Source organism: Capsicum annuum, chromosome 11, assembly GCF_002878395.1.
Source record: "Capsicum annuum cultivar UCD-10X-F1 chromosome 11, UCD10Xv1.1, whole genome shotgun sequence".
In the NCBI taxonomy this organism is placed as follows: domain Eukaryota; kingdom Viridiplantae; phylum Streptophyta; class Magnoliopsida; order Solanales; family Solanaceae; genus Capsicum; species Capsicum annuum.
The window spans coordinates 230,675,874-230,699,111 of record NC_061121.1 but is presented as its reverse complement, the minus strand read 5'-3'; the positions used below and the strand labels follow the sequence as shown (position 1 = coordinate 230,699,111).

The following is a 23,238-nucleotide window of genomic DNA, read 5'->3' as shown; positions in this document are numbered from 1 at the left end:
TAGCCAACGGTTTCTAGGGTGGGCCCGTGGTCCGGGCGTATTTTTTGTCTAAAATCGACCAGGCTTCCCCATGCAAGCTGGCGAGCGGCCTTGTGTGGGCCTTTGGGGTGGGCGGGGCCGTTTGGGTGGTAAAACATTCAAAACAGCACGAACGGGCCATTTTTTAGCAAAATCAGTGTGCTATAGCCCACGATTTCCAAGGTGGGCCCTAGGTCCGAGCGTGTTTTTGGTTGAAAATTGACTGGGCTACCCCAGGCAGGCTAAGAAACGACCTAGTATGGGCCTTTGGGGTGGTCAAACGGGCGAAACGGGGTGAACGAACCATTTTTGGGCCAAATTGGTGTGCTATAGCCCACAGTTTCCAGGGTTGGCCCGAGGTTCGGGCATGTTTTTGGTTGAAAATTGACCAGACTGCCCCAGGCAGGCTGGGAGCTGCCTAGTGTGGGCCTTTGGGGTGGGCATGTCTGTTTGGGTGGTTAAATGGGTGAAACGATGTGAACGCGCCATTTTTGGGCCAAATCGGTATGCTATAACACAATTTCTGGGGTGGGTCTGGGGTCCGGGCGTATTTTTGGCCAAAAATTGAACGGGCTGCCCCAGGCAGGCTGGGGATCGGCCTACTGTGGGCCTTTAGGATGGCGGGGCCGTTTGGGTGGTCAGACGGACGAAACGGAGCAAACGGGCCATTTTTTAGCCAAATTGGTGTGCTATAGCCCACGATTCCCAGGTGGGCCCGAGGTCCGGGCGTGTTTTTGGTCAAAAATTAACCAGGCTACCCCGGCAGGTTGGGAGCGGCCTAGTGTGGGCGGGTCCGGTTTGGTGGTCAAATGGGCAAAACGACGTGAACGGGTCATTTTCGGACCAAATTGGTATGCTATAGCACACGATTTCCGGGGTGGGCCTGGGGTCCTGGCATATTTTTGGTTTAAAATCAATCGGGAGGCAGGCTGGGGTGCGGCCCAGTATGGGCCTTTTGGGTGGTTAAACGGGCAAAACAACGCGAACTGACCTTTTTTTTGCCAAATCGGTGTGCTATAACCCATGGTTGCCAGGGTGGGCTCGGGGTCCAGGCGTGTTTTTCGCCTAAAATCGATCGGGCTGCCCCAGGCAGGCTAGGGAACAACCTAGTGTGGGCCTTTGGGGTGTCGGGGCTGTTTGGGTAGTTAAACAACCCCATATGTGGAGCATAATTTGTCTCATTGTGTTTTGTTTATATGATTTGTGCAAGTGCTCATTTAAGTAGTAGTAGTATCGTCATGTCCACATATTACTATACGCTTAGATATCTAAATTAAATTTTAATATCCTCTTATCTTTATATGGCATCCATTCATTGTTTCATTGTTTCACTACAATTTTTCTATGTTATAGTATAATAATATGTTCTCACTTTCTTTCTAATATAATATAAACATTTTCTTCTTGTTGTTATGTTTTATTATACTTTCTCTACGACGGACGGCATTTCACTATAGCAGTCAGAAAATATTGGAATAAACGACACCGTTATAAGAGAGGTTTGAATGTAACAAAAAGAATAATATTAATGTGTGTGTGGTACATACATAGCTCCACATTTAACCAAAACAAATCTCTCAATGTAAACAGTGGGAGCCAAAAGAGAAAAAAATACAGAGAAATAAGTTCACCTGGACATTTCAACTAAACTACATACAGTTTATACAAACATCATATTACATGTACAACAAGTATCTCCCCCTCTGTAACACCTACTTGCCTCGATAAACTCAGCGCCGCGTGGGGGAGAAGTCATGATTCCACGTTGCCTCATCAGTCTTTTTCTGCGAGGACTTTTTCCTGTCGAGGTTGAAAAAATGTTGCTAGTTGAAACTCTTGAGCAACGAATCATAACTCCGGGCCTTATAGTCCAACCCATTTCACCCATCTGAAGATTTTGCCAACTCTGAATGGCAACCCATAGTCTTTGGCTACAGCAGGCTCCCTTTTTGCTGTCTCGGGGTCGGACCAAACGTACACCCCACGCTCCTGGCGACTCCCTGGCACAGTGTTGTCGAGGATAACAGCTACCAAGAATGCTATCACCATGTGGAGTGATAACAATGTATTCAAAACGTAGTTTAGCTGCAAAAGAAACATTTTAGGACCATTTCAAGAGAACTTTAGTTCATGTGAATACGTTTGAAAGTGCATACCCCTCCAAAGCTGGTGCGAATTGGACCGTGAGAAGCCACAACATATGGTTGAAAATAATTTGGAACAGGCAATTTGCTGTTTGGAGAGATGCCATACTGCTGGAAGTAGGCTGGTATAGAAAGGGACAGGAACAAAGACAGGCCAACTATGATAATATTCCTTGAGCTTCCTGCTTCACTATAGCGTAAATTTGACAAGCCCAGGGCCGTAAGCATTGTCCACATAAAGCATAAAAGGCCTGCGACGATGACATCTGGTATTGATGCAATAAAGCCTCCTACTTTACCTGTTTGCATGTCAAAAAGGAGCATTGTTATCATTACGTCCCTATGATATATAGGTGACTCGATATATGCAAATAGGCAGCAATTACACCAGCACATGAGTTTTCAAGGGTCAAAATGTAAGAACTGGGATATCCACTATTGTAAGCCACATACTTTAAGACGTAAGCTAATCATTTGTTGTTATGTTAGTATACATGTAGCAGCGAATAGTTTTTGATAATCAAGATTACCAATGAAACCTAAAGCATATTCCAAACACCTATGTTGCTCGGACTTTTCGAAAATGTCAGCGGGTCCATGTCAGATTCTCCAAAAGTAGTGTATTTTCGGAGAATCCGACACCGGTGCGGCATCTAAAGTGAAGAGTCCACACAATTAAGCCAAACACTAGTCAAAAAAACCTGTTTTGTCTAAAGAGGGAGAAGATGTCATTTCTTTTGAATCTTCCTTTGAAATTCCCTGCACGTTAGCTGGCACAGCCCAAGTTGGAGTAAAGGTATGAGATATGCTGGAACAGGCAGACCCTCCTCCCACACTTAAACACCAACCTTAATCTTCGAGGGGCTTCTGACCTGTGATGTTTGCGCCTACACATCCTGTGTAGTATTTCCTTTGCCACTAAACCAAAGGCCTGTCGTTTGTTTAATAACCAAGAATCCCCTACGAGTTGGAGCACAACGCCAGTTGGCGCAAAAGGATTGGAACTCGAGGGAGTATGGGTCCGCTCCTAAATTTCTTTGGACATGATTCTCTTCACAATGCTGCATAAGATGAGGGGGTTTCTTGAGGGGAGAGGAGGGAACAACGGATCATGATAGAAGTTCTCTTAATTGGTTGGAGAGGACTAAAATTTTTACCCCTCTTTTAATTCTAGATCGACTTGATTATCTCAGCCAAGGAAAAAAGTTGAACAGAATTAATATAAACTACCCCTTCAGGTCTATCATACAGCTCCTGATCCTTGATAGTCCTCAAGTCGTTCAAAGGTTCGTACAGCTCCTGATCCTTGATAGTCCTCAAGTCGTTCAAAGGTTCGTCCCTCAGCCCAAACTTGTATTTCTCTTCGTTCAGATTTTCTCCATCACATTCCTTTTGCATAATGACAAACAAAGAGGTGCTGAAAATAATGCAGGCTATTTTCCCAAATGTTGCTTTAAAACCAACTATTTCTTCTCTTCAAGTGAAGAGAGTTACTTCATTCCAACTGTGGTATTCTCGGACGAAGAAGTGAACACTGATAGAACCAGTTGATTCATATCTTTAGTGAGACTCAATCGTCGTTAGTTTGGAAGGAAAAATAATTGTTTCACTTTAACCAATAACCTTGAGGAGATACTACTTTAGGCATAAGTGCCACAAACCCAAAAAATGAAGAGGGTATCATAGCTAACCCTTAAGAACATGGTAACAGTTTCTGTATTTCTAAGTAAGAATAGATAACAAGTTATCGGTTTCAAAAAAAAAAAAAAGTAATCATAATATATATCAGTAACAAGTAGAATTTACTCGGGAAGATTCATCAAATTTAGATAGTTATGGACTGCGTACACTACCCTCCCCAGACCCCACTAGGTGGGGAATACACTGAAGTCCACATATATTACGGCATCCAGTATTTACATCCCATTTTCTCTTCATTGTATGGTCTGAGAGATTAGAGAATCATCTCATTACCAAACTAATGAACATGCATGCTAACTGGTTATCTCGGTGATGAAGTTTCTAATATGAGTACAAAATGAGCACAAAAAGGGGGGAGTCAATATAACGATAGCCAGGAGGCAAAAGAAATAAGATTTTGGAAAAACCAAGGGTATATAGACCAGATGGTCTATCTTCATACTTCATAGACATCACACACAAAGTAGAACATAAAGATAGTGGAATTATAAAGGTTTACCAAAGGCTTTTTTCTCCTCCAAACACAAAAATCAGTACTTATATTCTACCTCCTGACATGAACATGATTTAATTTTTACGAGTTGAGAAATGCTAACGAGGGATATTTACACAAATTTTATAAATTCATAAGGTTATCTCTAGAGGCATACCTATGAGAGACAGGACAATTAAAACACAAGCCCCCAGCTCGATCGCTCTGCGGCTTCCCATTTTGGTAACAGCAATTGTGTGCACATTTTCCGTTAAAGTTGCTGATCCAGTTCCTGTGCCCCATAGACCAGCCAAGAGGCTACAAAGACCTTCAAGACCAATTCCTCGACTTAAAACACCAGGTGTTGGTGGTCTGGATGCAACCAATAATGATGATGCATGATATGACCCAACCTAAAAGTTGAGAAGAGAATCATTAGGGGAAAAAAGTAAAAAAGATAGTTCTGCATTCTATATATCGTCCAATATTTGAGGTGAGAAATATTGAGCAAGGAGTCAATTTACAAGATTGGAACATTGAGGACATATTTTAAAGCAAGTATCCGAGTGTCTCAAGGTAAAAAGTGAAAAAAAAACGATAATGCTTGCTTTAAGTGAAAACCGTTAAAGACAAGATGCACAGATTTACAACAAGTCGGCATTAATAACTAGACGGCTGTGTGGCTTAAACTTCACTTAGCGTCTTACTATCTGAATGATCTTCCTGAAGAGTTAAAATTCTTCTTGACCAATATATTTTCCTCAAGGCACAGTGACGCAAATGAGTTGAGGTCTACTTTAGTGCCAGACAGCTCTTAAAATAAGTGTCAGCGCAACAGATTACACCACTGAAAATGCAATATTTTAGGACTAACTTATCACTAAGATAAGAAAATTAGAACTCAACAGGGAAACAACTCACCGAATCCACAGATGAAATTATGGATACCACACACATTACTAGAGCCATTTTCCAGTGGAAGACAGGCGTACCCCATTGCAATGGATAAGGGAATCTAAACCACGGAGCAGATCTTAATGCGTGTGAAGCATCAGCACGACAGTGCTTCATCCTAGGGATATTCTTTCTGCAGTGATCGGATATTATATTTGATATTGGTGCATTCATATCACAGCCTTTATAGCTATATGCCCCCAATGCAGTCAGAAGGAAAGCTAGAACCCATGTTATTGCTAGACCCAATGGAACCTGCACATGAACATGAACCCATGGTTAGAGGAAGGTGAGCAAACAGAAAAAGAGTAAAAGCTAAAAAAAAGTAAACCACCAGATTTACCGCATAAATGAGAAACACACGATGACCAAGAATAGATATCTTACGGAGGTACTGCATGACAAGAAAAGATTTACATTGAAGAAGTTAGACATAATATACTTGCAAAAGAAAATTTATCTTAAACACCCAGGCAGAAAGATAGAACATGTTGTGACCAGAGCGAACGAATACAAGAAAGTGACAAATAAGCACAAATCAGACATTTCATTTGTTTTACATGATACAGGAAAAAATCTAAACATGAACTTGTGGAAACTTACAAGAGAGAAAATAATAACCAACAATATCTGCACTGCTCCAATTTCAAAACATGTACCAATTTGTGGGAAACCATAACTGTAGAATGAAAGTCCAACGGCAGCAACAGTAGGAGCCACAACCACAGGATTGATCAACCTAGACCATAAAGGGCGGCAAAACAGTGTTTAGATTTATATTTGCACACCATGTTTGTGTCCAAAATTAACAATAATTTTTTTGTTGTTGTTGAGAAATGTTAACATTGTCCAAAAATAAGAATACTGAACAAAGAAAAGAAGCAGAAAAATAGTTAAAACAAAAACCTCTAAAGCAAAAAAACAATGTTAGAATAAAGGGCAAGATTAATTCATATTTCAGGGTGAGATCATTCCGTTATTGTTTTTAAATTTTTTTATAACTGTGGTGTTCGAATCATTTGTTTCCTATGACCAACAAATGTACAAGTTAGAAATTAAAATTTTAGTAGACCTATACAAAAGAACTCCAGAGAAAGCTGTAATGACAAGGAGCAAAAAGAAACTGAAGACTATGAGTGAACGTAAAATTTTCTTCCAGACATGTGTTTCTAGAATAGATTTGGGGCAAATCATTTGGCTCAACCTGAAAGGTAGTACAGCTTGGGATCTGTAGTAGGAGCACGTCATGAGTTGGAAACTTTGTATTTGAGTAAAGAAAGGTAGGCAGGGGCCCATCAACCAAAGTTTCCGACATATATAACCTTTGTTTTTGGTTGTGGTGCCATTATCCAATGACCTTAAGACAAGAAGTAGCTAAATTGAACAAGAAAATATCATTTTTCTACAAGAACCAAACCTCCACTTGTAAATTTCCCTGGTTCTTTTGTGCCCGTGGATTCTTAAAAGTGAGTCAAATAGCTCTTCTAACACATGTAAATTTCCCTGGTTCTTTTGTGCCCGTGGATTCTTAAAAGTGAGTCAAATAGCTCTTCTAACACATGATACACCACTTAAGATTCAAGAACTTATAATGTGATTAAAGTCTACTAAACCTAGAGGAAATAGATGTGGTGGATTGGTTATAAGAAGAACAACATTGCACACAATAAGAGTTCCTTTCTTTTCTGTGTTCCCGCTAACTAGAACTTCCTTTGTTAATATGTTACAGCAGGGGAATCAAATCCATAGGCCATCTTTATGGGCTGATAGTCAAGATCTAAAAATGAGACTTCCAAGATATTTTGTTACTGTTATTTTCTATCATTTGATTCCAATTGATCAATCATCTCGAGGTAAGAGAAATTGAGACTATCCCATAGACTGAATTATTGAGTACTAAACCAGATACGAAGTGTAGAACCCTTCTCAATAACACAACATCGTTAAAGCTCATATTTTTGTCAAGTGTTTCATAGCATTTCCTATTGCTCAAAGAGGAAAAAGATAAAAAGACAACTAAACAAGAATGATATGGGACCTATCAAGCTAAAATAGTCCCCTCCGTGATCATGATACACCAAATACCAAAGAAAGTAGAAAAAGGTGTTTGGGGAGGGAGGAGAAGGAATTACCTTCTCAAGGAAGTAGGCAGCTAAGTCTAACCAATCTATCTAAAATACTAGACTTATAAACGATGTGAAAAAAAAAAATGAATGTCCTTCAATTAGCACCCAAAATACCTGTCCGTTGTAGTCAACTAAAACTAAATCTAGATGTCCCCTAATATCATTCAACGGCATATAGCATAAGCGCAGTGGTGATATTTCTATATGTTAGAACTAAAGAATTTTTGCAGGACATATCTATAAAAGAAAAAAAAGAAGAAGAATGTACATAGGTCGTACTGATCTATCTACTGGGTATATAATTTGACCGGCAGAATAGAGTGAAAAGAAATGTCTTAGCTGAGAACTAAGCTGATAATGCCACGTAATAATATGTGATAATGAAAAGATCCAATAAGCAACAGAATCAATTACTCAGTTCTATTAGCATCCATGAGGCTCTAAATATTAGCCGCGGAATTATGAAAGCATATATTGACAAGACCTATGTTGCTCGAACTCCCCAAAATTGTCAGCGGGTTCGTGTCAAATTCTCCAAAAGTAGTGTACTTTTGGAGAATCCGACACTGGTGCTGCATCAAAAGTGAAGAGTTCGCGCAACGTAGGTCAAGACAACAGAGAAGACTACATACAGATGTTGGACAAGAATTTCTTACCTCACTAGTACTGACATCAGCCCACTGTATCCAAGAATTGCTTGAAAAGCTGAAGAAATTATGATAGCACCTTGCAACTCCTTCATGATATGCTTGAAATTCTGCAGGTAGGAGACCTTCTTACTACTATGTTTTGACATAAATAACTACTTCATAGGCAAAGTACACAACCAATAATTAGTGCCGCTGTTAAATTCAGTGATGGGACAAGAATCAAAGCTAAAAGGCCGAGGCTATCTAGCCAAGAGAGTAATAAAAATAGAGAGAGATAGAGCTGGAAAGGAAACTTTGTCTAATAAGATGCTTTAAGAGTTAACAGTGCATCTGTTCCATATTAGCTTCTTGAAGAATAGCGGGTACTCATGTAAAATCCCACTAGAAATTATTTTCATCCGTAGAAACAAGCACTGTTTTGCTTATGAGGTAGTTGAAGCCACACAAGTTATACGTAGAACAATTCATATCCCACCATCTACATATAGAAAAGGTGTGCTGCTAATCATCAATAAAGTGCAGCATTTAGTAAGCACTAAAGCATAATGCAATATCCAAACCAGTATACTTCATTTTTGTTGGAAGAAAAAAAAATCTGCCATTCAACGGGATTACGAGAAATGCCAGAACGACAGATACACATGGATGCTCGCAAAGTATTATCCGATAACATAGCAAGGAGGAGCGTGAAACATACATTTCCCTCCAATGCCAAGAACTCTGGGGAGTTGATTATTGCAAGAGCAGGAGCAAGATAAACAAATGAAGAGCCCTGTATTAGAGGCAACCTCGAGCCAAATGACGTGTGCAACAGCGTCGTCACCCCTGACACAAAGAGCACAGTGGAGACCACATTTGATGTATCCTCCTATAAGTACTAACTTTTATCAGCTCACATCAGTTAAATAAAACAAATTTAATATTATATTAAACATAACATGAATAAGAATAAAAAGAAAGTAAATAAAAAGAAAGTAAAATACTCACATAGTTACCACCCATTGCTGGAACTATCACAAGTGGAATTAGTATCAACGATCCCAACATTGAAAGATAATGTTGAAATCCATAGAGTCCAATAGGAACTGCAACATATGACCCATACATCAGTAATCTCACTATTGGACAAAGATCAAATCTTTTCCACATGGACAACAACAACAAACCCAGTGTATTCCCACAGCGTGGGGTCTGGGGAGGGTAAGATGTACGCAGTCCATATCGCTATCCGAAGAAGTAGAGAGGCTGTTTCCACATGGACAGATGTAACTAATCTTAATTTCGACCTAATTATATTTGACAATACTCAACAGCCAATATCGCAATTACATGCTCAAAACAAAAAAAAAAGGTACAGAAAACCGCAAACAAATGGCATTTGATTATACTATTAACAAGCAATTCGGTGAAAAATGACAGATTTTTCTATCACAAGATGAATTAGCATCAACGATCCCAACATTGAAAGATATTGTTGAAATCCCCATAGAGTCCATAGGAAATGCAACATATGAAGATACATCAGTAATCTACTATTAGACTAAAAGCTCAAATCTTTTCTACATGGACAAGTGTAACTAATCTTAATTTCGACCTAAATACATTTGCCAATACTCACTATCATAATTACATACTCAAAACAGAAAAAGGTCCAAAAACCACAAACACATAGCATCTCGTCATCCTTTCAACAGCAAATTCAGTAACATATAACTAACATATGAATATACATCAGTAATGTCAATGTTAAGACTAAAAGATCAAACCTTCTCCACATGGACAGGTGTAACTAATCTTAACTTCGACCTAATTACGTTTGGCAATAATCAATAGTCAATATCGCAATTACTGGTCATAACAGAAGAAGTCCAAAAATAATACAAACAAATGGCATTTGATTATCCTGATTACAAGGGATGCAGTGAAAAATTCTTGCTTTTTCAATTAACCAACATATTCAAATAAATATGTTAGTGGAAACGAAGGCTCCCCGGTGAACTAATCAAAGTGCACACAAGTTTGCCACAGACCACCTAACTAAAATATTCAAACAATACAATAACAACAATAACATACCAATGAAATCCTACAAAGTGGGGTTGGGGAGGGTAGAGTGTATGCAGACCTTAGCCCTACCTCGTCGAGGTAGAGAGGTTGTTTCCAAAAGACTCTTAACTCAACATATTCAAATAATGACAATCAAAAATCAGCTCACCAAGACCAGGAGTATCTCTGAGTTCATATTTCATATGTGAATGCCTCGACATAAAACCATCATCATCAACTACTTGTGGCAACACATCAACAACATCTTCATTCCTCGAAGCTCTTCGAGCCGGCTGCGGCGCCGCAGCAGCCACCGCCGCCCCAGCTGGCTCAGCAACAGTAGCAGTAGTAGCAGTAGTAGCAGTAGTAGCAGTACCAACTGCCTGTCCATTAGTACTCTTAACCACTCTACCACCACCATCAGAATCCCTCCTTTTCCTCACAGGCTTATCTTTCTCTCTTTCACCCACTACTTCCCCATTAACCTTCTCTTGTCTACTCCTAACCCGGCCCGCTTCAAGATCCAAATTCGGGTCGGACTCTCTTCTCCGGGTTGATTGCTGTTGACCCGGTATTTGTATCCCAATTTGCCCAGAATCACTAGCATTTGTCTCCCCTGAGAACTTTGGACGAAACCCAGTTTTCTTTGCCCAAGAAGAAGGTGGCATTGCTGCAGATTCCGGTGCAGGTGGCCATGGACCGGGTCGGGTACGCTTATTCGGGTCAGAACTAGCCATTCTCTTGATTTTTTCACACTTTATAACCCCATTAACTCAAATAAAACACACTAAACTATACCAACAACCAACTTTTATCCAAATGGATATTCTTGGATCTAATTCTAGCTAGGGTTCCAAAAAAAAATTCACATAAAAGGAAAATAAGCTTGTGGGGTTACTAAAAACGGGTACTTTTTACACGCAGTAAGTATGTTAGTATGTGAAAAGTGGTGGATTATAGCTAGCTTCACAATTTTAAGAACACCCAAGAAAGAAAAAACTTTCAAATAAAGCAAAATGAGCTTGTGGGGTTGCTAAAAAGGGTACTTTTTACACACAGTGAAGGTGTTGGTGTGTGTAAAGTGGAGAACTGTAGCTAGCTTGACAATTTCAAGAACACCCAATAAGGTAAATGAGCTTGTGGGGTTACTAAGAAATGGTACTTTTTTACACACAGTGAGTGTATTAGTGTGTGAGAAGTGAGAATTTGTAGCTAGCTTGACAATTTCAAGAACAGTAAAAATGAACTTTGTGGGGTGTAAGAATGGTACTCTTTACACACACTGAAGGTGTTAGTGTGTGAAAGGTGAGGATTTTAGCTAACTTCAAGAACACCCAAGAAAAGGAAAAATGAGCTCTGTGGGGGCTAAGAATGGTACTTTTTACACAGAGTGAAGGTGTTTAGTGTGTGAAAAGTGACAATTTTTCAAGAACATCAAAGAAAAGGAAAAAATGAACTTTGTGAGGGTTAAAAATGGCACTTTCTACACACAGTGAAGGTGTTAGTGTGTGAGAATTGTTAGCTACGAACACCCAATAAAGGAAAATGAAAGTTGTGGGGTTACTAAAAATGTTGGGACTTTTTACACAGAGTGAAGGTGTTTAGTGTGTGAAAAGTGACAAATTCAAGAACATCAACAAAAGGAAAAAAAATTGAACTTTGTGAGGGGTAAAAATGGTATAGTTTTTTACACACAGTGGAAGGTGTAAGTGTGTGTAAAAACAAATGTGAGAGTGAGAATTGAAGTACACTGCTGGAGCTAGCTAAGCTTTTGTAGAGAGAGAAAGAAAGAGTGAGAGTGACAGAAAAAGACAAGAGAGAGACAGGTAAGGAGAGAATTTAGAGAGACAAAACGGTGCCGTTTGGTTGTTTTTTCTGTTCGAGTTGTAATATGATGTCACACCTTATCCCTTTTGTTTCCTAACGTTCTTCTTGAAAATATTATTTTTATACTATAGTAGTCCTTATCAAAATAATCGCTATTAAAAACACACCTAAATTATCTCAAACGTTTTGAATTTCATATTGAGATTGTAAGTTTCTTATTTGAACTATCACTTCACGATTAGTGAAACACTCCTCGACTAACATGTGATAGTATGCGTCAAACCAGGGACGGAGCCGCCTTTTATTTCGGAGTTTATTCGAACAATTTTCGACGAAAAATTATGTATTATTTTTACATGGTTAAAAAAAAATTATGTATATATAGTAGATATTGTTAAAAATTGAAAAGAAAGTTTTAAAGAAGACTGCGAAAAAATTAAATGATAATTTGAATGAATGAATTGGACAATTGAAAGAACAATGACAATTGAATTGAACAATTGATTGAATTGATTTGAATATTGGATTTTTATTGAATTACTGAATTATTGAAAATACTTTATTTATATAATTAAATGAATGAAATTAACCTAAAACTAAAGGTAGCACTAAATCGACTTTAAAATTTAAAATAAAGTAAAAATCTAATTAAGGTACAAAATAATAAAGATATACAATCCTAAATAAGGTAAGGCACACTCTTAAATAAAATATAAAATATTTAAGATTTATACTAAAGATTTACCCAATCTATATAAAAGTAATAAAATAATATATAAGAATTTTTTAAGGACCGAAATCAATATGTTGAGGCAGTTGAAACCAACATTAGCCCAAGCTATGTACTGCATCAGACGAATATACAGTGAGATGAAACAAGTGAATCAACTCGATCCAATAAACAGATACAATAATATTTCAATAGATGTCAAAACCCCCTTTGACTAGCTCATATGTTTACTTCTGAACTCATCGATACATGAGTCTTCTCTAATTTCCAACCATTGATTCCCACCTTTTATTTTATAACGATCACCTTTGTCCTCAAATTTTATAGAAATTTTTTATTTTCTATGAAGTGCTTTTTCTTTTCTTTTATGTTTCTCAAGGTATCTTCATAGCCGGCAGCCGTGAGACTAATCCTTCGTTCCACGGTCGGCGCACTAAGCAGTAGGAAGCTGGCCATAGAGTTTTCTCCGTTCATCAGAGGTGGGGATCGAACCCCCAACCTCTTACTTAAGGGGTGAGGTGCTGAACCATCACACCAACCCTTGTGATTTATTAATTGCTTTTTCATTTTCCTTATTTATGACTAAACTATTTTAAGGTGGAAGTTCAATATTAATGAAACAATCATGACAATTACAACTTTCCTTCTTAACCTAAAGTTGTTAGGAGACTAATATCAATGAAAGTTTCGGTGGAATGATTCATAATTTCTATATTTTCAATTAGAAATCTTAAAAAAAAAAAAAAAAGCACGTTAAAAAGTGTTTTCTCTTTAAATGAATGTTACGCGATATAAATTCAGATCAGTTAATAATACAAATATCGAATATCGGGCGAGAGATATACTGGATGATATATTAATTGAAGGCACGGATCTTGTAAGTAAACCAAAATCCAAGACAAAAGGACAAAAATAAAATTTAAAATGCAATCTAAAAATAGATAAACAATAAATACTTTCAGAATCCTTAAATGATTGTCAAATTTAACTTGTTGTAAATAAATTTAAAATCATTCTTTTAGTTAAGAATACGTTTTCACATTAATTAGTTACTCCAGTTCAAAAAGTTATTTAGTTCTCGATCAATTATTTATATATTTAGCAATTTTAAAGCAAATACAAAAATACATATCTCAAATTATTTATCTACTTACTAAATTAAGACAGAATTATTTTTTTTGTTTTATTTTACCCCGACAATTAATATTCTTTTGAAGCCTAAACAAATTTATAAGTTTCAAATCTATTCATTCATATGCTATTTCATTAATGTGAGCAAATTTTTCATAAATGACTTTGATACCCAGCAATATGAATGAAGAGTAAATTAGTAAAGTTAAAATTTTATTTACGATTGTTTAAGTATCGTATAAAATGAAAAGTGACCAACTAAAATTGGACGCAGAGAGTAGTTTTCAACCTCGACTTTTTTCATATTTTCCACCTCGGATGCCATTCTCACCTCGTTCTGAATATCTTCATTCTTAAATTGTATCTCTTGCAGTATGCTGACATATCAGCATCCTCATTTCCGCCATTCTCAACTTTTGAATATGAAAGTTATTAACTGACCAACATTTTTACCGTTACAACACTCTATACCTAACCATCACTATGTCAAACTTACCTTCAAATTTTGTTGGTATATTCTTCTTTTCCTTCAACCTTGACTTTCATCTTTTCCACCTCGGAGGTCATTCTCGCCTTGTTCCGAATATCTTCATTCTTAATCATATCTCTCGTAGTATGTGACACATCAGCATCCTCATTTCCGCCGGTCTCAACTTTTGAACTTGAAAGTTATTAACTGACCAACACTTTACCTCATACAAACACTCTATACCTAACCACCACTCCGTCGAACTTACCTTCAAATTCTGTATATATATTCTTATCACACAAGACTTCGGACACGAGACATTAACACCACGAAGTTTCGCGTAATAACAATGCATAGTTACATAAGGAGACAAACAAATAGTATAAACATCTTCATACAACTTCATAAAGTACAAAACTATAGGATTGTTGCATTATCTTAAACATTGTGATCAGATTTTTCATGTACCTCTGTTTCCTTTCGTAACTATGTTGGTCACGCTTGTGAAAATCATGGATTGAGCGATCAAAATTGAGGTCATCGATGCCATAATGTAGATGCAACAGTTGCAGAAAGTTCTTGGTCCGAGTCCTTGTAAAACAAATGGTTGGTACATTTTCTCAGCGATGAAAACTACAATCACCATCGATCTCCACAAGAACATTCGCCATCCCTGAAGTGATGGTAACGGATACGGTCCCTAATGATGATCTCTCTTTGGTATAACTTTGAGATTAGTTTCATGAACAAATGACAATCCTCGCAAGACCTTAGGTTCTTCACTATCCTTATGACAGTTCCCGGATTAGTTTTAATAAGTCCGAAGGACAATGCAAGTTTCTCGCTGTGGTGGAGAAGCTGAGATGCTTTCTCGTCATCATCTATTTCAAGTAATACCTCCGAAACTTTGGGATCATAACCTTCTCTGCTAACGTTTTCTTCTATTTCATCCAATTTTGCATAGATATTATCTGATTCAACGTGTCTGGAGTCTCCCGCTGTAAATTCATGGATGTTGCCATCAATCTCAATCCTGCTAGACCCCGGTGTCTTCACTAACCCTCTTTGATTCATCAACTCTCTCATCTTCGCCTTCTCCTTCCAATTCCCCGTGGCTGCATAGACATTCCCAAGAAGTACGTAACTCCCACAATCACGAGAATCCATTTTCAAAAGCTCAACGTCCTTTAATAAGCGCTCACTCCTTTCAACATCTCCGTGAATCTTACAACCCCATAACAACGTCCTCCATAGCACAACATCCGGATCAATCGGCACCATCTTCCTGATAAACTGCTCCGCCTCCTCCAACTGTCCAGCACGCACAAACGTATCTACTATACATCCATAATGCTGAATCGTAGGTCTCAACATATACTTCTTCATACTCCTTACATGATACAATCCTCTACCAATCCAACCGGCATTCCTACAAGCCGATAAAACAGCAGTCATTGTTCTTTCATCCGGCTTCACACCAACACTCTTCATCTCCTCAAAACGCTCCATCGCCTCCTCACAAAGCCCGTGACTTGCAAGACCGGATATCATCGCTGTCCAAGCATAAACATCCTTCTCCGTCATCTCATCAAAAACTCGTCTCGCCTCATCTACACACCCACATTTCGCGTACATATCAATAAGCGCGGTCCCAACGTTACCCTTCACACTCCCAATACTCCCCTCCTTAACCAAACCATCAACCTTCCGTCCAACACTCAACGCTCCAGTATCGGCACATGCTCTCAGAACCGAAACCAAAGTCGCCTCATTCGCCTCCACCCCACTCTCCATCATCTCCCCGAACAACCTAATCGCTTCGATACCCCTATCATTATCAACCAACCCATCAATCATCGTCGTCCACGAAACGACATCTCTCTCGGACATTCCATCGAACACCTTACGAGCATTACCCGAATCAACACATCCAAAATACATATGCACAAGCGCATTATTCACGTATAAATCCACCTTCAACCCGGACTTCACAACCAACGCATGCACCTGCTCCCCAACCCGAACATCACGTAGTCTCCCACAAGCCTTGAGCACGAACGGATACGTATACTTATCAGGCCGGGGCACGACGACCCCGGGTTCTTCATGCATGGCGAGGAAGAGTCTGATGGACCGGGTTGGGTCGGGTGAGTCCGAATATGCACGTATCATGGTGTTGTAGTAATATGAATTGTTTGGACTTGTGAGAGTGCTGAGTATACATCGAGCGTAGGCAAGGTTACCGGAAGGCGAAAGGGCGGAGAAAGTGAAGAGTTTACTGAGAAATTGGGAATGGGTTTGGTCTTGTTGGCTGCTTGTTTTGAGTAAACGGGCATGGAGTTGCATGCCTTGTGCCATTGTTGATATTTCCATGGTGAAAAAAAAATTGAAATGAATAAGGTGAGAGAATTGTGTTTGTGTTGTGTGTGTATATCACAGTGTTTTTATAAGTTTTGTTATGTTATCCTTATGAGTTGTCTAATGACCATAATACCCTTGGGCAGTGGCAGATCCAGCTCATAGTGAGGGGGTTCGGCAAAAAATTATATTATGTATACAAGCTTAAAATTATTTTTCATGTATATATAGTTAACGCTAAACCTCCTTCAATTAATTATTTCGTTCACATTTTTCGATTTTGAACCCCCTCAATTAAAATGCTGGCTCCACCACTGCCCTTGGGATCCCACTATTTATAACTTGGTGATGGGATAAGTTATCTCATATATATGATGAGATAACTAATTTCAGATTAATTATCTCGATAACTCTTTTCCAATCAAATGACCCCTTGAGGCTTGTTTAATTGGAAAACAAGTTATTCCATCCAGGATAATGTAACTTATCACAGGATTAATAATTTTGTCATTTTACCATCAATGTGGAATAAAATTTAACACTACAATCGCGAGATAACTAATCTCGGGATAAGTTATCCGCGATTTTATCTCAATCAAATATGAAATAAGCTCGTACTAAAATTAATCTCGAAATTAATTAGTTGTTGTTAGTGTAATATACCACAAATTACAAGAATTATAGTTGAATAATAAAATGAACAAAAATAAAGAAAATAGGCTTCTTCTCGGCTAACGCGCGAATATCGCTCTCTTTAAGGAGAATCAAGAACACTGCGGCATAATCTACATGGTTTCAACAATATATCTCTTGACATGTCCAGGATACAACAGATTATCAACGATGTACAACTCAAGCAACTTCAAATTAATTGAAGAGTTCAAAGCTCCAACACAAAAACGCTTTCCTTCAATATAGTTAATCTCTTTTGTATAGTGAATATAGTTGGAGACTTGAAATATTTTTTTGTCTCAACTCTCTCTTTCACTAATATAATTTTTACACTTATCATGTTTCCTTATACTTAGAAAAATATGTAAGATCACATTTATTTATAGGAGAGATATTCCTCCCTGTATTGAATAGGATGAATGAGAAGTAGTAATGCAGGTAGATGAACAGCCTTGATGTTACATAAGTTACATGAAACTAATGATCATGGAGTTACAAGAACTTATGACCATGAGTGTTACAAGAACTATTGGTCATATGAGTTACAAGAACTAAGGGGTCGTTTGGTAGAGTGTATAAGAACAATACAGAATATAGTGTATCAGTAATGTTTATATTATTTCTTATACATTATTTGATTTGATGTAAGAAATAATATATCTTACATAATTTCTATCAAAGAAGTGTTTGTTTAGAAAAATACCTTTCTTTGATTTTGTACTTTTTTTTTTGCAACAAAGTTCTTTTGTCATCTCAAACATAATTAGTATAGTTGAATTAGTATATAGAGATTTAGGATTGATTGTAAGAGCTCAGTCTATGCGCATGAAATGTTATGCCAACGGATTGACATAGTCGAAATAAAAATAAAATACAAGATGTAAAATTAAGGAATAGTCTCAAGATTTTTTTTTTTTAATCTTTTTAAAGACCCTCGAAGCAAAGCAAAAAATATGTTACAGTTATTTAAATTAACTATTCAGTGTTGTAAATTAAAATGATGGAAAAAAATTATAAAATGTTTTGAGAATATTCATTATTGCAAATTAAAATGGCGGGAAAAGAAATTGTGAAATATTTTGAGAGGAAAATTGAGGGGTATATTAAGGTCATTTAATAAGTTAATGCATGTGCTTAAAGTTTTTGTATTACTAATACATACAAAATGACCGGAGTGTATTACTAATACATACGCAGGGGTCGTTTGGTAGGTCGTATTAGGAGAAATAGTCCATGTATTAAGTGTAGTATTAATTAATACTATGTTTGATAGGATTTTGGACCAATGTATTACTAATACCATGTATTAGTTATACACCCTACATGGTATTATAGGGTGTATTACTAATACATCACATATGGTGATATTAGTAATACATGAGTTTTAATACTATGGGATTAGCATGTGTTAAGACAAGAATATCCCTCAAATTCTTTTAAACATTTTTTTATTTTTTAAATTTTATTTTTATATTTTTACTAATAAATTTATTCAAATAAATTAGTTTACAAATTTTATTATTATTTACAAAAATGTCCTCAATTTTTTTAAATTTTTTTCTAAATCTTTTTCAGTTTATTCAATATGAGTTACTTCTTTTCAATTTATCAAAATAATAATATCCCTCCAAATAATTTTAGTTATAAAAACTACTCCATTAACTCAAAAAAATATTTATTGGTCAAAATCCGAAAATAAATTGCATACAAACTTTAATTTTGCAAATAGGATATTCATAAATTAAAATAATTTTTCTACTTAGTTTTAACACACTATAGAATACAATTTTATTTTAATAATGATTTTATTGTCTCATCCAAAAGCTATACGTATCTCCCCTAACTTAAAAATAACACAAAGTGGGAACAACAAGCAAATAATGAACAAACAGAGAAAAGATAATAAAAAAATAATTTTTGTAAGTGAATGATTAAATTTTAAAATTCTAAAGTAAATAATTAGTTATATTGTTATTTTTTTTTATTCTAAAAAAAGAATGATAAACTTTTGCAAAAAAAATACACAAAGTTATAATATGTCGAGGGTATTTTTGTAAACAAACAATATTCTTTTTAAAATATAACAATACATATTACTTTCAATGCATCAAACCAAACACTACATAAAAAATAATCTCAGTATTACTAATCCCTGCACAACTAATCTCAGTATTACTAATACAACATATTCAGTATTATCTTATACACTCTACCAAACGAGTCCTTAATACACAATAGAATGTATAACTAATGCTTGCATTCGTTACCTTAGTAGTACACATTAACTAATGCATGCATTATATTTTCCAATACACTCTACCAAACGACCCCTAATAGTCATCTTTTACCATAATTTATACCCGTTAACGTATATACTTAATATATTATATTACTAATAAAATGCGTATACACCAATAATTATTGCTTCTCCCTCATTTCAAAACGAGCCCTTTGGTGCATCAAATAAGAAAAATAATACCTATAAGTTTGGGATTAACTCTATCTTACTAATCCAAAATTATCTTATCCATCATTTATACTAAAATAACGAGATTACTATCCTACAACAAAGGTGAGATGAAATAGTCTCATGGAGTATTTCAATTCATAAGATATCCTTATTTATTGAAGCCCGTTTACCAAAACAACCCATTATCATTATAGTAACGATCTCTTAAATTTGTCAATAAATTTTAGGGTAAATTACACAAATCTCATACTTAAGAGACTATATTACCTAATATCTCTTACTTTTTAAAAATTTACATAAAATCTCAATTTTCAACTTTACTCTTGATACATATCAACAAAACCACACATCCTAGTTTTACTCCACCATTAACTCATTCAAGCTATTTTTTTTCCAAAGATTTCCTTCCCTAAAATATCTCCCTAATTATCAACAATTAAATCATCTTCCTTCCTGATTTTTTCTCTTCCATTAATGCTTAAAGCATCTTCTTTCCTGATTTTTTCTCCTCCATTAACACATGCAATTTTTTTTTTACTCTCCTAAAATCTCTCACATATTTTTTTCAAAATCTATTGATACATATGTAAGTTTATTTAGTTATTCATACATGTTTATTCTTTTAATGGTGATTCATATGAATGATAAATATGATATCATTATATGGGTATTATGGTGATTGATGTGATAGATGCATTTTGTATGATTTTAACGGATGATACATTTTGTATCATGGTGATTCAAATGGTAGATACAATCATTTATTTCAATTATTGGGTGATTCTTATGATATTAGTGGGTGATATATATGGTATTATGGTGATTCATATGGTAGATACAATTATCTATTTATCAATTATTGGGTGATTCATATATATGGTATTATGGTGATTCATATGGTAGATACAATTATTTATTTTAATTACTAGGTGATTCATATGATATTAATGGGTGATATATATGGTATTATGGTGATTCATATGGTAGATACAATTATTTATTTCAATTATTGGGTGATTCGTATGTTATTAATGAAAGGTAATGGTGTTAGTCAGTATAGGAAACAAAAGTAATAATATTAAAAAAAAATAGAAGACTAAAAGTATAATTGAAACATAATTAAAATTAAATTTAAAAAAAAGCATACTAAAGTTAAAGACGAAATTAAAGACGGGAAAAGAGAAAAAAGACGAAAAAAATATATCTTTCATAATTAAAGACGAAAAAAGGAGAAGCATAATTAAAACATCTAAATTAAATCTAAAAAATGAGAAAAATTAGACATTTTTCTTAAATAAAAGAATACAATGAATAAAAGAAAATCTATTATTTTCTTAAATAAATATCTTTGTCAGTTTCAAATGTATCAATTTTTTTATATGTATCACCTTATAACATATGTACCACCATTTCAAAAATCGAAATAAAATATAATTAACAAAATAATTAAAATTTTATGTAATATCACTTAAAGATTCAGAAATTTATGTAAGTTACCCTAATTTTTATTTAGTCATCTTAACTAAATATATATCTGATTAATGGATCCCACAAATGATGAAAGTCAAAAATTCCAAGCTTCTTTTATGGCCTGAGTAATTCTCCTTGTAGTTGTTGGTAAAACTTCGCAATAATAATATCCTCAAATTTCACTCATAAAATTTAAAACTTCATTATCGTAATTATTAGACTAAATTTCATAAATAATTAACAATTAGATAATAAATAAGGTGTCATAACCAAAATTTATCTAGTTACAAAATATAGCTATGATTTTGTTGTTAAATATAAAAGTTGGAGATTGTATGCAAGAATACAAATTCGCTTTAGAAATTTGTATATGAGCTTCGATCCCCCCCCCTCCCCCGCCCCCCCCACCACCACTCTTATAGATTTACTAGTTTAGGTATATGCGCCTCGCGTGTGTACCTTTCTTTATTGAGTTCAAACGTTACACTAAATAGGATATTTGTTTAAATAATAAAGATGAATACAATAATTAAATTCAACATCTTTTGAAGAATTTATTTAATTAAACCTTACTTTATCAAAAAAAATTCTTAAAGTCAATCGACATTCATCTACCACCTATAAACTACAACAAAACAATAATAGAAACATCAAAATAATATAATTAAATCTAAGCTTTACACAAAAAATTTCTCAAAACCACCTGTAAACTATAATTTTTAGGAGTTTAGTTAATATAATAAAAATAATTAAATAATAAATTAAAGAAAATAGTGAAAAGACAGTTTTATTTAAAGGAGAGTTTTTTAATAAAGGACAAAAAGTTTAAATCACATTTCTAAGGGTCTTCATACTTTAATATATTATAAATAACCACAAGGGTTGGTGTGGTGGTTCATCACCGCACCCCTTAAGCAAGAGGTTGGGGGTTCGATTCCCACCTCTGGGGAACAGAGCAAACTCTGTGGCCAGTTCCCTACCGCTTAGTGCGCTGACCGACAAAGGATTAGTCTCAAGGCTGCCGACTATGGGGATACCTTGGGAAACAAAAAAATGATATTATAGTATATATATATAGAGAGAGAATCAAAATCAAGATAAGAAGAAAAAGTAGTACTAGAATAGTAGAAGTAGGTATGCTACTTAAATAGTATTGTAGAAATTCTTTATTATATATGGTAAATTTTAATTAGTTTAGAAGTTCTAAATATTATAATTTTTTAACTAAATCAAATTACCCAAAAAAGTCCAAACTTTTAGGACTTTTCATATAACGTGAACTTACTAATAGCGTTTTCTTTACCTTTAATATTATAGTAATCTATTAATTTTGGTGGAAAATTGGAAAACAAAAAGCTGATGCATGAGTCATATTTCTTTTTTCTTTTCCTTTAATATCACAGCAATGAAATTTTGGTCGTTATATTTCTTTTTTCTTTTCCTTTTATATTACAACAATTAATTTTTTGAAAAAATGACGCATGAGTCATATTTCTTTTCCTTATATTAAATGTTAATAAATAAAATTGTTATTAAATATTATTACTATTTTTTTAGTTTTGATGGAAATTATGATAATTTTTTTTCTAATCATATTTTCTAAGACTCTTTTTGATGTACACAAGGAAAAAGAAAGCTTACTAATATTACTTTTCCATATATTTTTCTCTAACCATTTTTAGGACTTCTTAATTTAAAATATTATAAATATGATGATATATTAATTGAAGAAAATAAGTGAAATGACGATTTTGTCTATTGCAAAATTTTTTAATGAAGGGCAAAAAGTTCAAATCACTTTTCTAAATGGTCTTTACACTTTTAATAAATTATAAATATATATCTACATCTATAATATATTAAAAGAGTGAAGACCCTCAGAAAAGTGATATAAACTTTTTGCCTTTCATTAAAAGACTCTTATCTAGACAAAACTATCTTTTCACTATTTTCTTCAATTTATTATTTAATTATTTTTATTTTATTAACTAGAATCCTAA

At 35.1% G+C, this 23,238-nt stretch overlaps 2 protein-coding genes across 2 annotated transcripts; both read right to left on the bottom strand.

The window, feature by feature from the left end:
• Nucleotides 1-1,518: 1,518 nt before the first annotated feature.
• Nucleotides 1,519-11,909, bottom strand: LOC107847661 (nucleobase-ascorbate transporter 12). The gene is made up of 10 exons (XM_016692051.2): nt 10,281-11,909; nt 9,053-9,150; nt 8,763-8,933; nt 8,072-8,172; nt 5,893-6,028; nt 5,633-5,683; nt 5,257-5,544; nt 4,514-4,748; nt 2,175-2,461; nt 1,519-2,103 (listed from the first exon to the last, which is right to left on the bottom strand). The coding sequence occupies exons 1-10, from the start codon at nt 10,846-10,848 to the stop codon at nt 1,882-1,884; spliced, it is 2,157 nt and encodes a 718-aa protein (XP_016547537.2). The 5' UTR covers nt 10,849-11,909; the 3' UTR covers nt 1,519-1,881.
• A 2,737-nt stretch (nt 11,910-14,646) lies between these two features.
• LOC107848519 (pentatricopeptide repeat-containing protein At4g21065) lies at nt 14,647-16,701 on the bottom strand. The gene has a single exon (XM_016693304.2). The coding sequence runs from the start codon at nt 16,639-16,641 to the stop codon at nt 14,908-14,910; it is 1,734 nt and encodes a 577-aa protein (XP_016548790.2). The 5' UTR covers nt 16,642-16,701; the 3' UTR covers nt 14,647-14,907.
• Nucleotides 16,702-23,238: the final 6,537 nt, after the last annotated feature.

Bases quoted from the DNA above. Each gene is read 5' to 3' on its own strand.
- LOC107848519 (XM_016693304.2), bottom strand. From the start codon at position 16,641: ATGGAAATATCAACAATGGCACAAGGCATGCAACTCCATGCCCGTTTA.
- LOC107847661 (XM_016692051.2), bottom strand. From the start codon at position 10,848: ATGGCTAGTTCTGACCCGAATAAGCGTACCCGACCCGGTCCATGGCCA. The intron at 9,151-10,280 runs GTGAGCTGATTT...CATATGTTGCAG, and splicing joins CAGAGATACTCCTGGTCTTG to TTCCTATTGGACTCTATGGA. The intron at 4,749-5,256 runs GTGAGTTGTTTC...CTCAACTTTTAG, and splicing joins TAATTTCATCTGTGGATTCG to GTTGGGTCATATCATGCATC.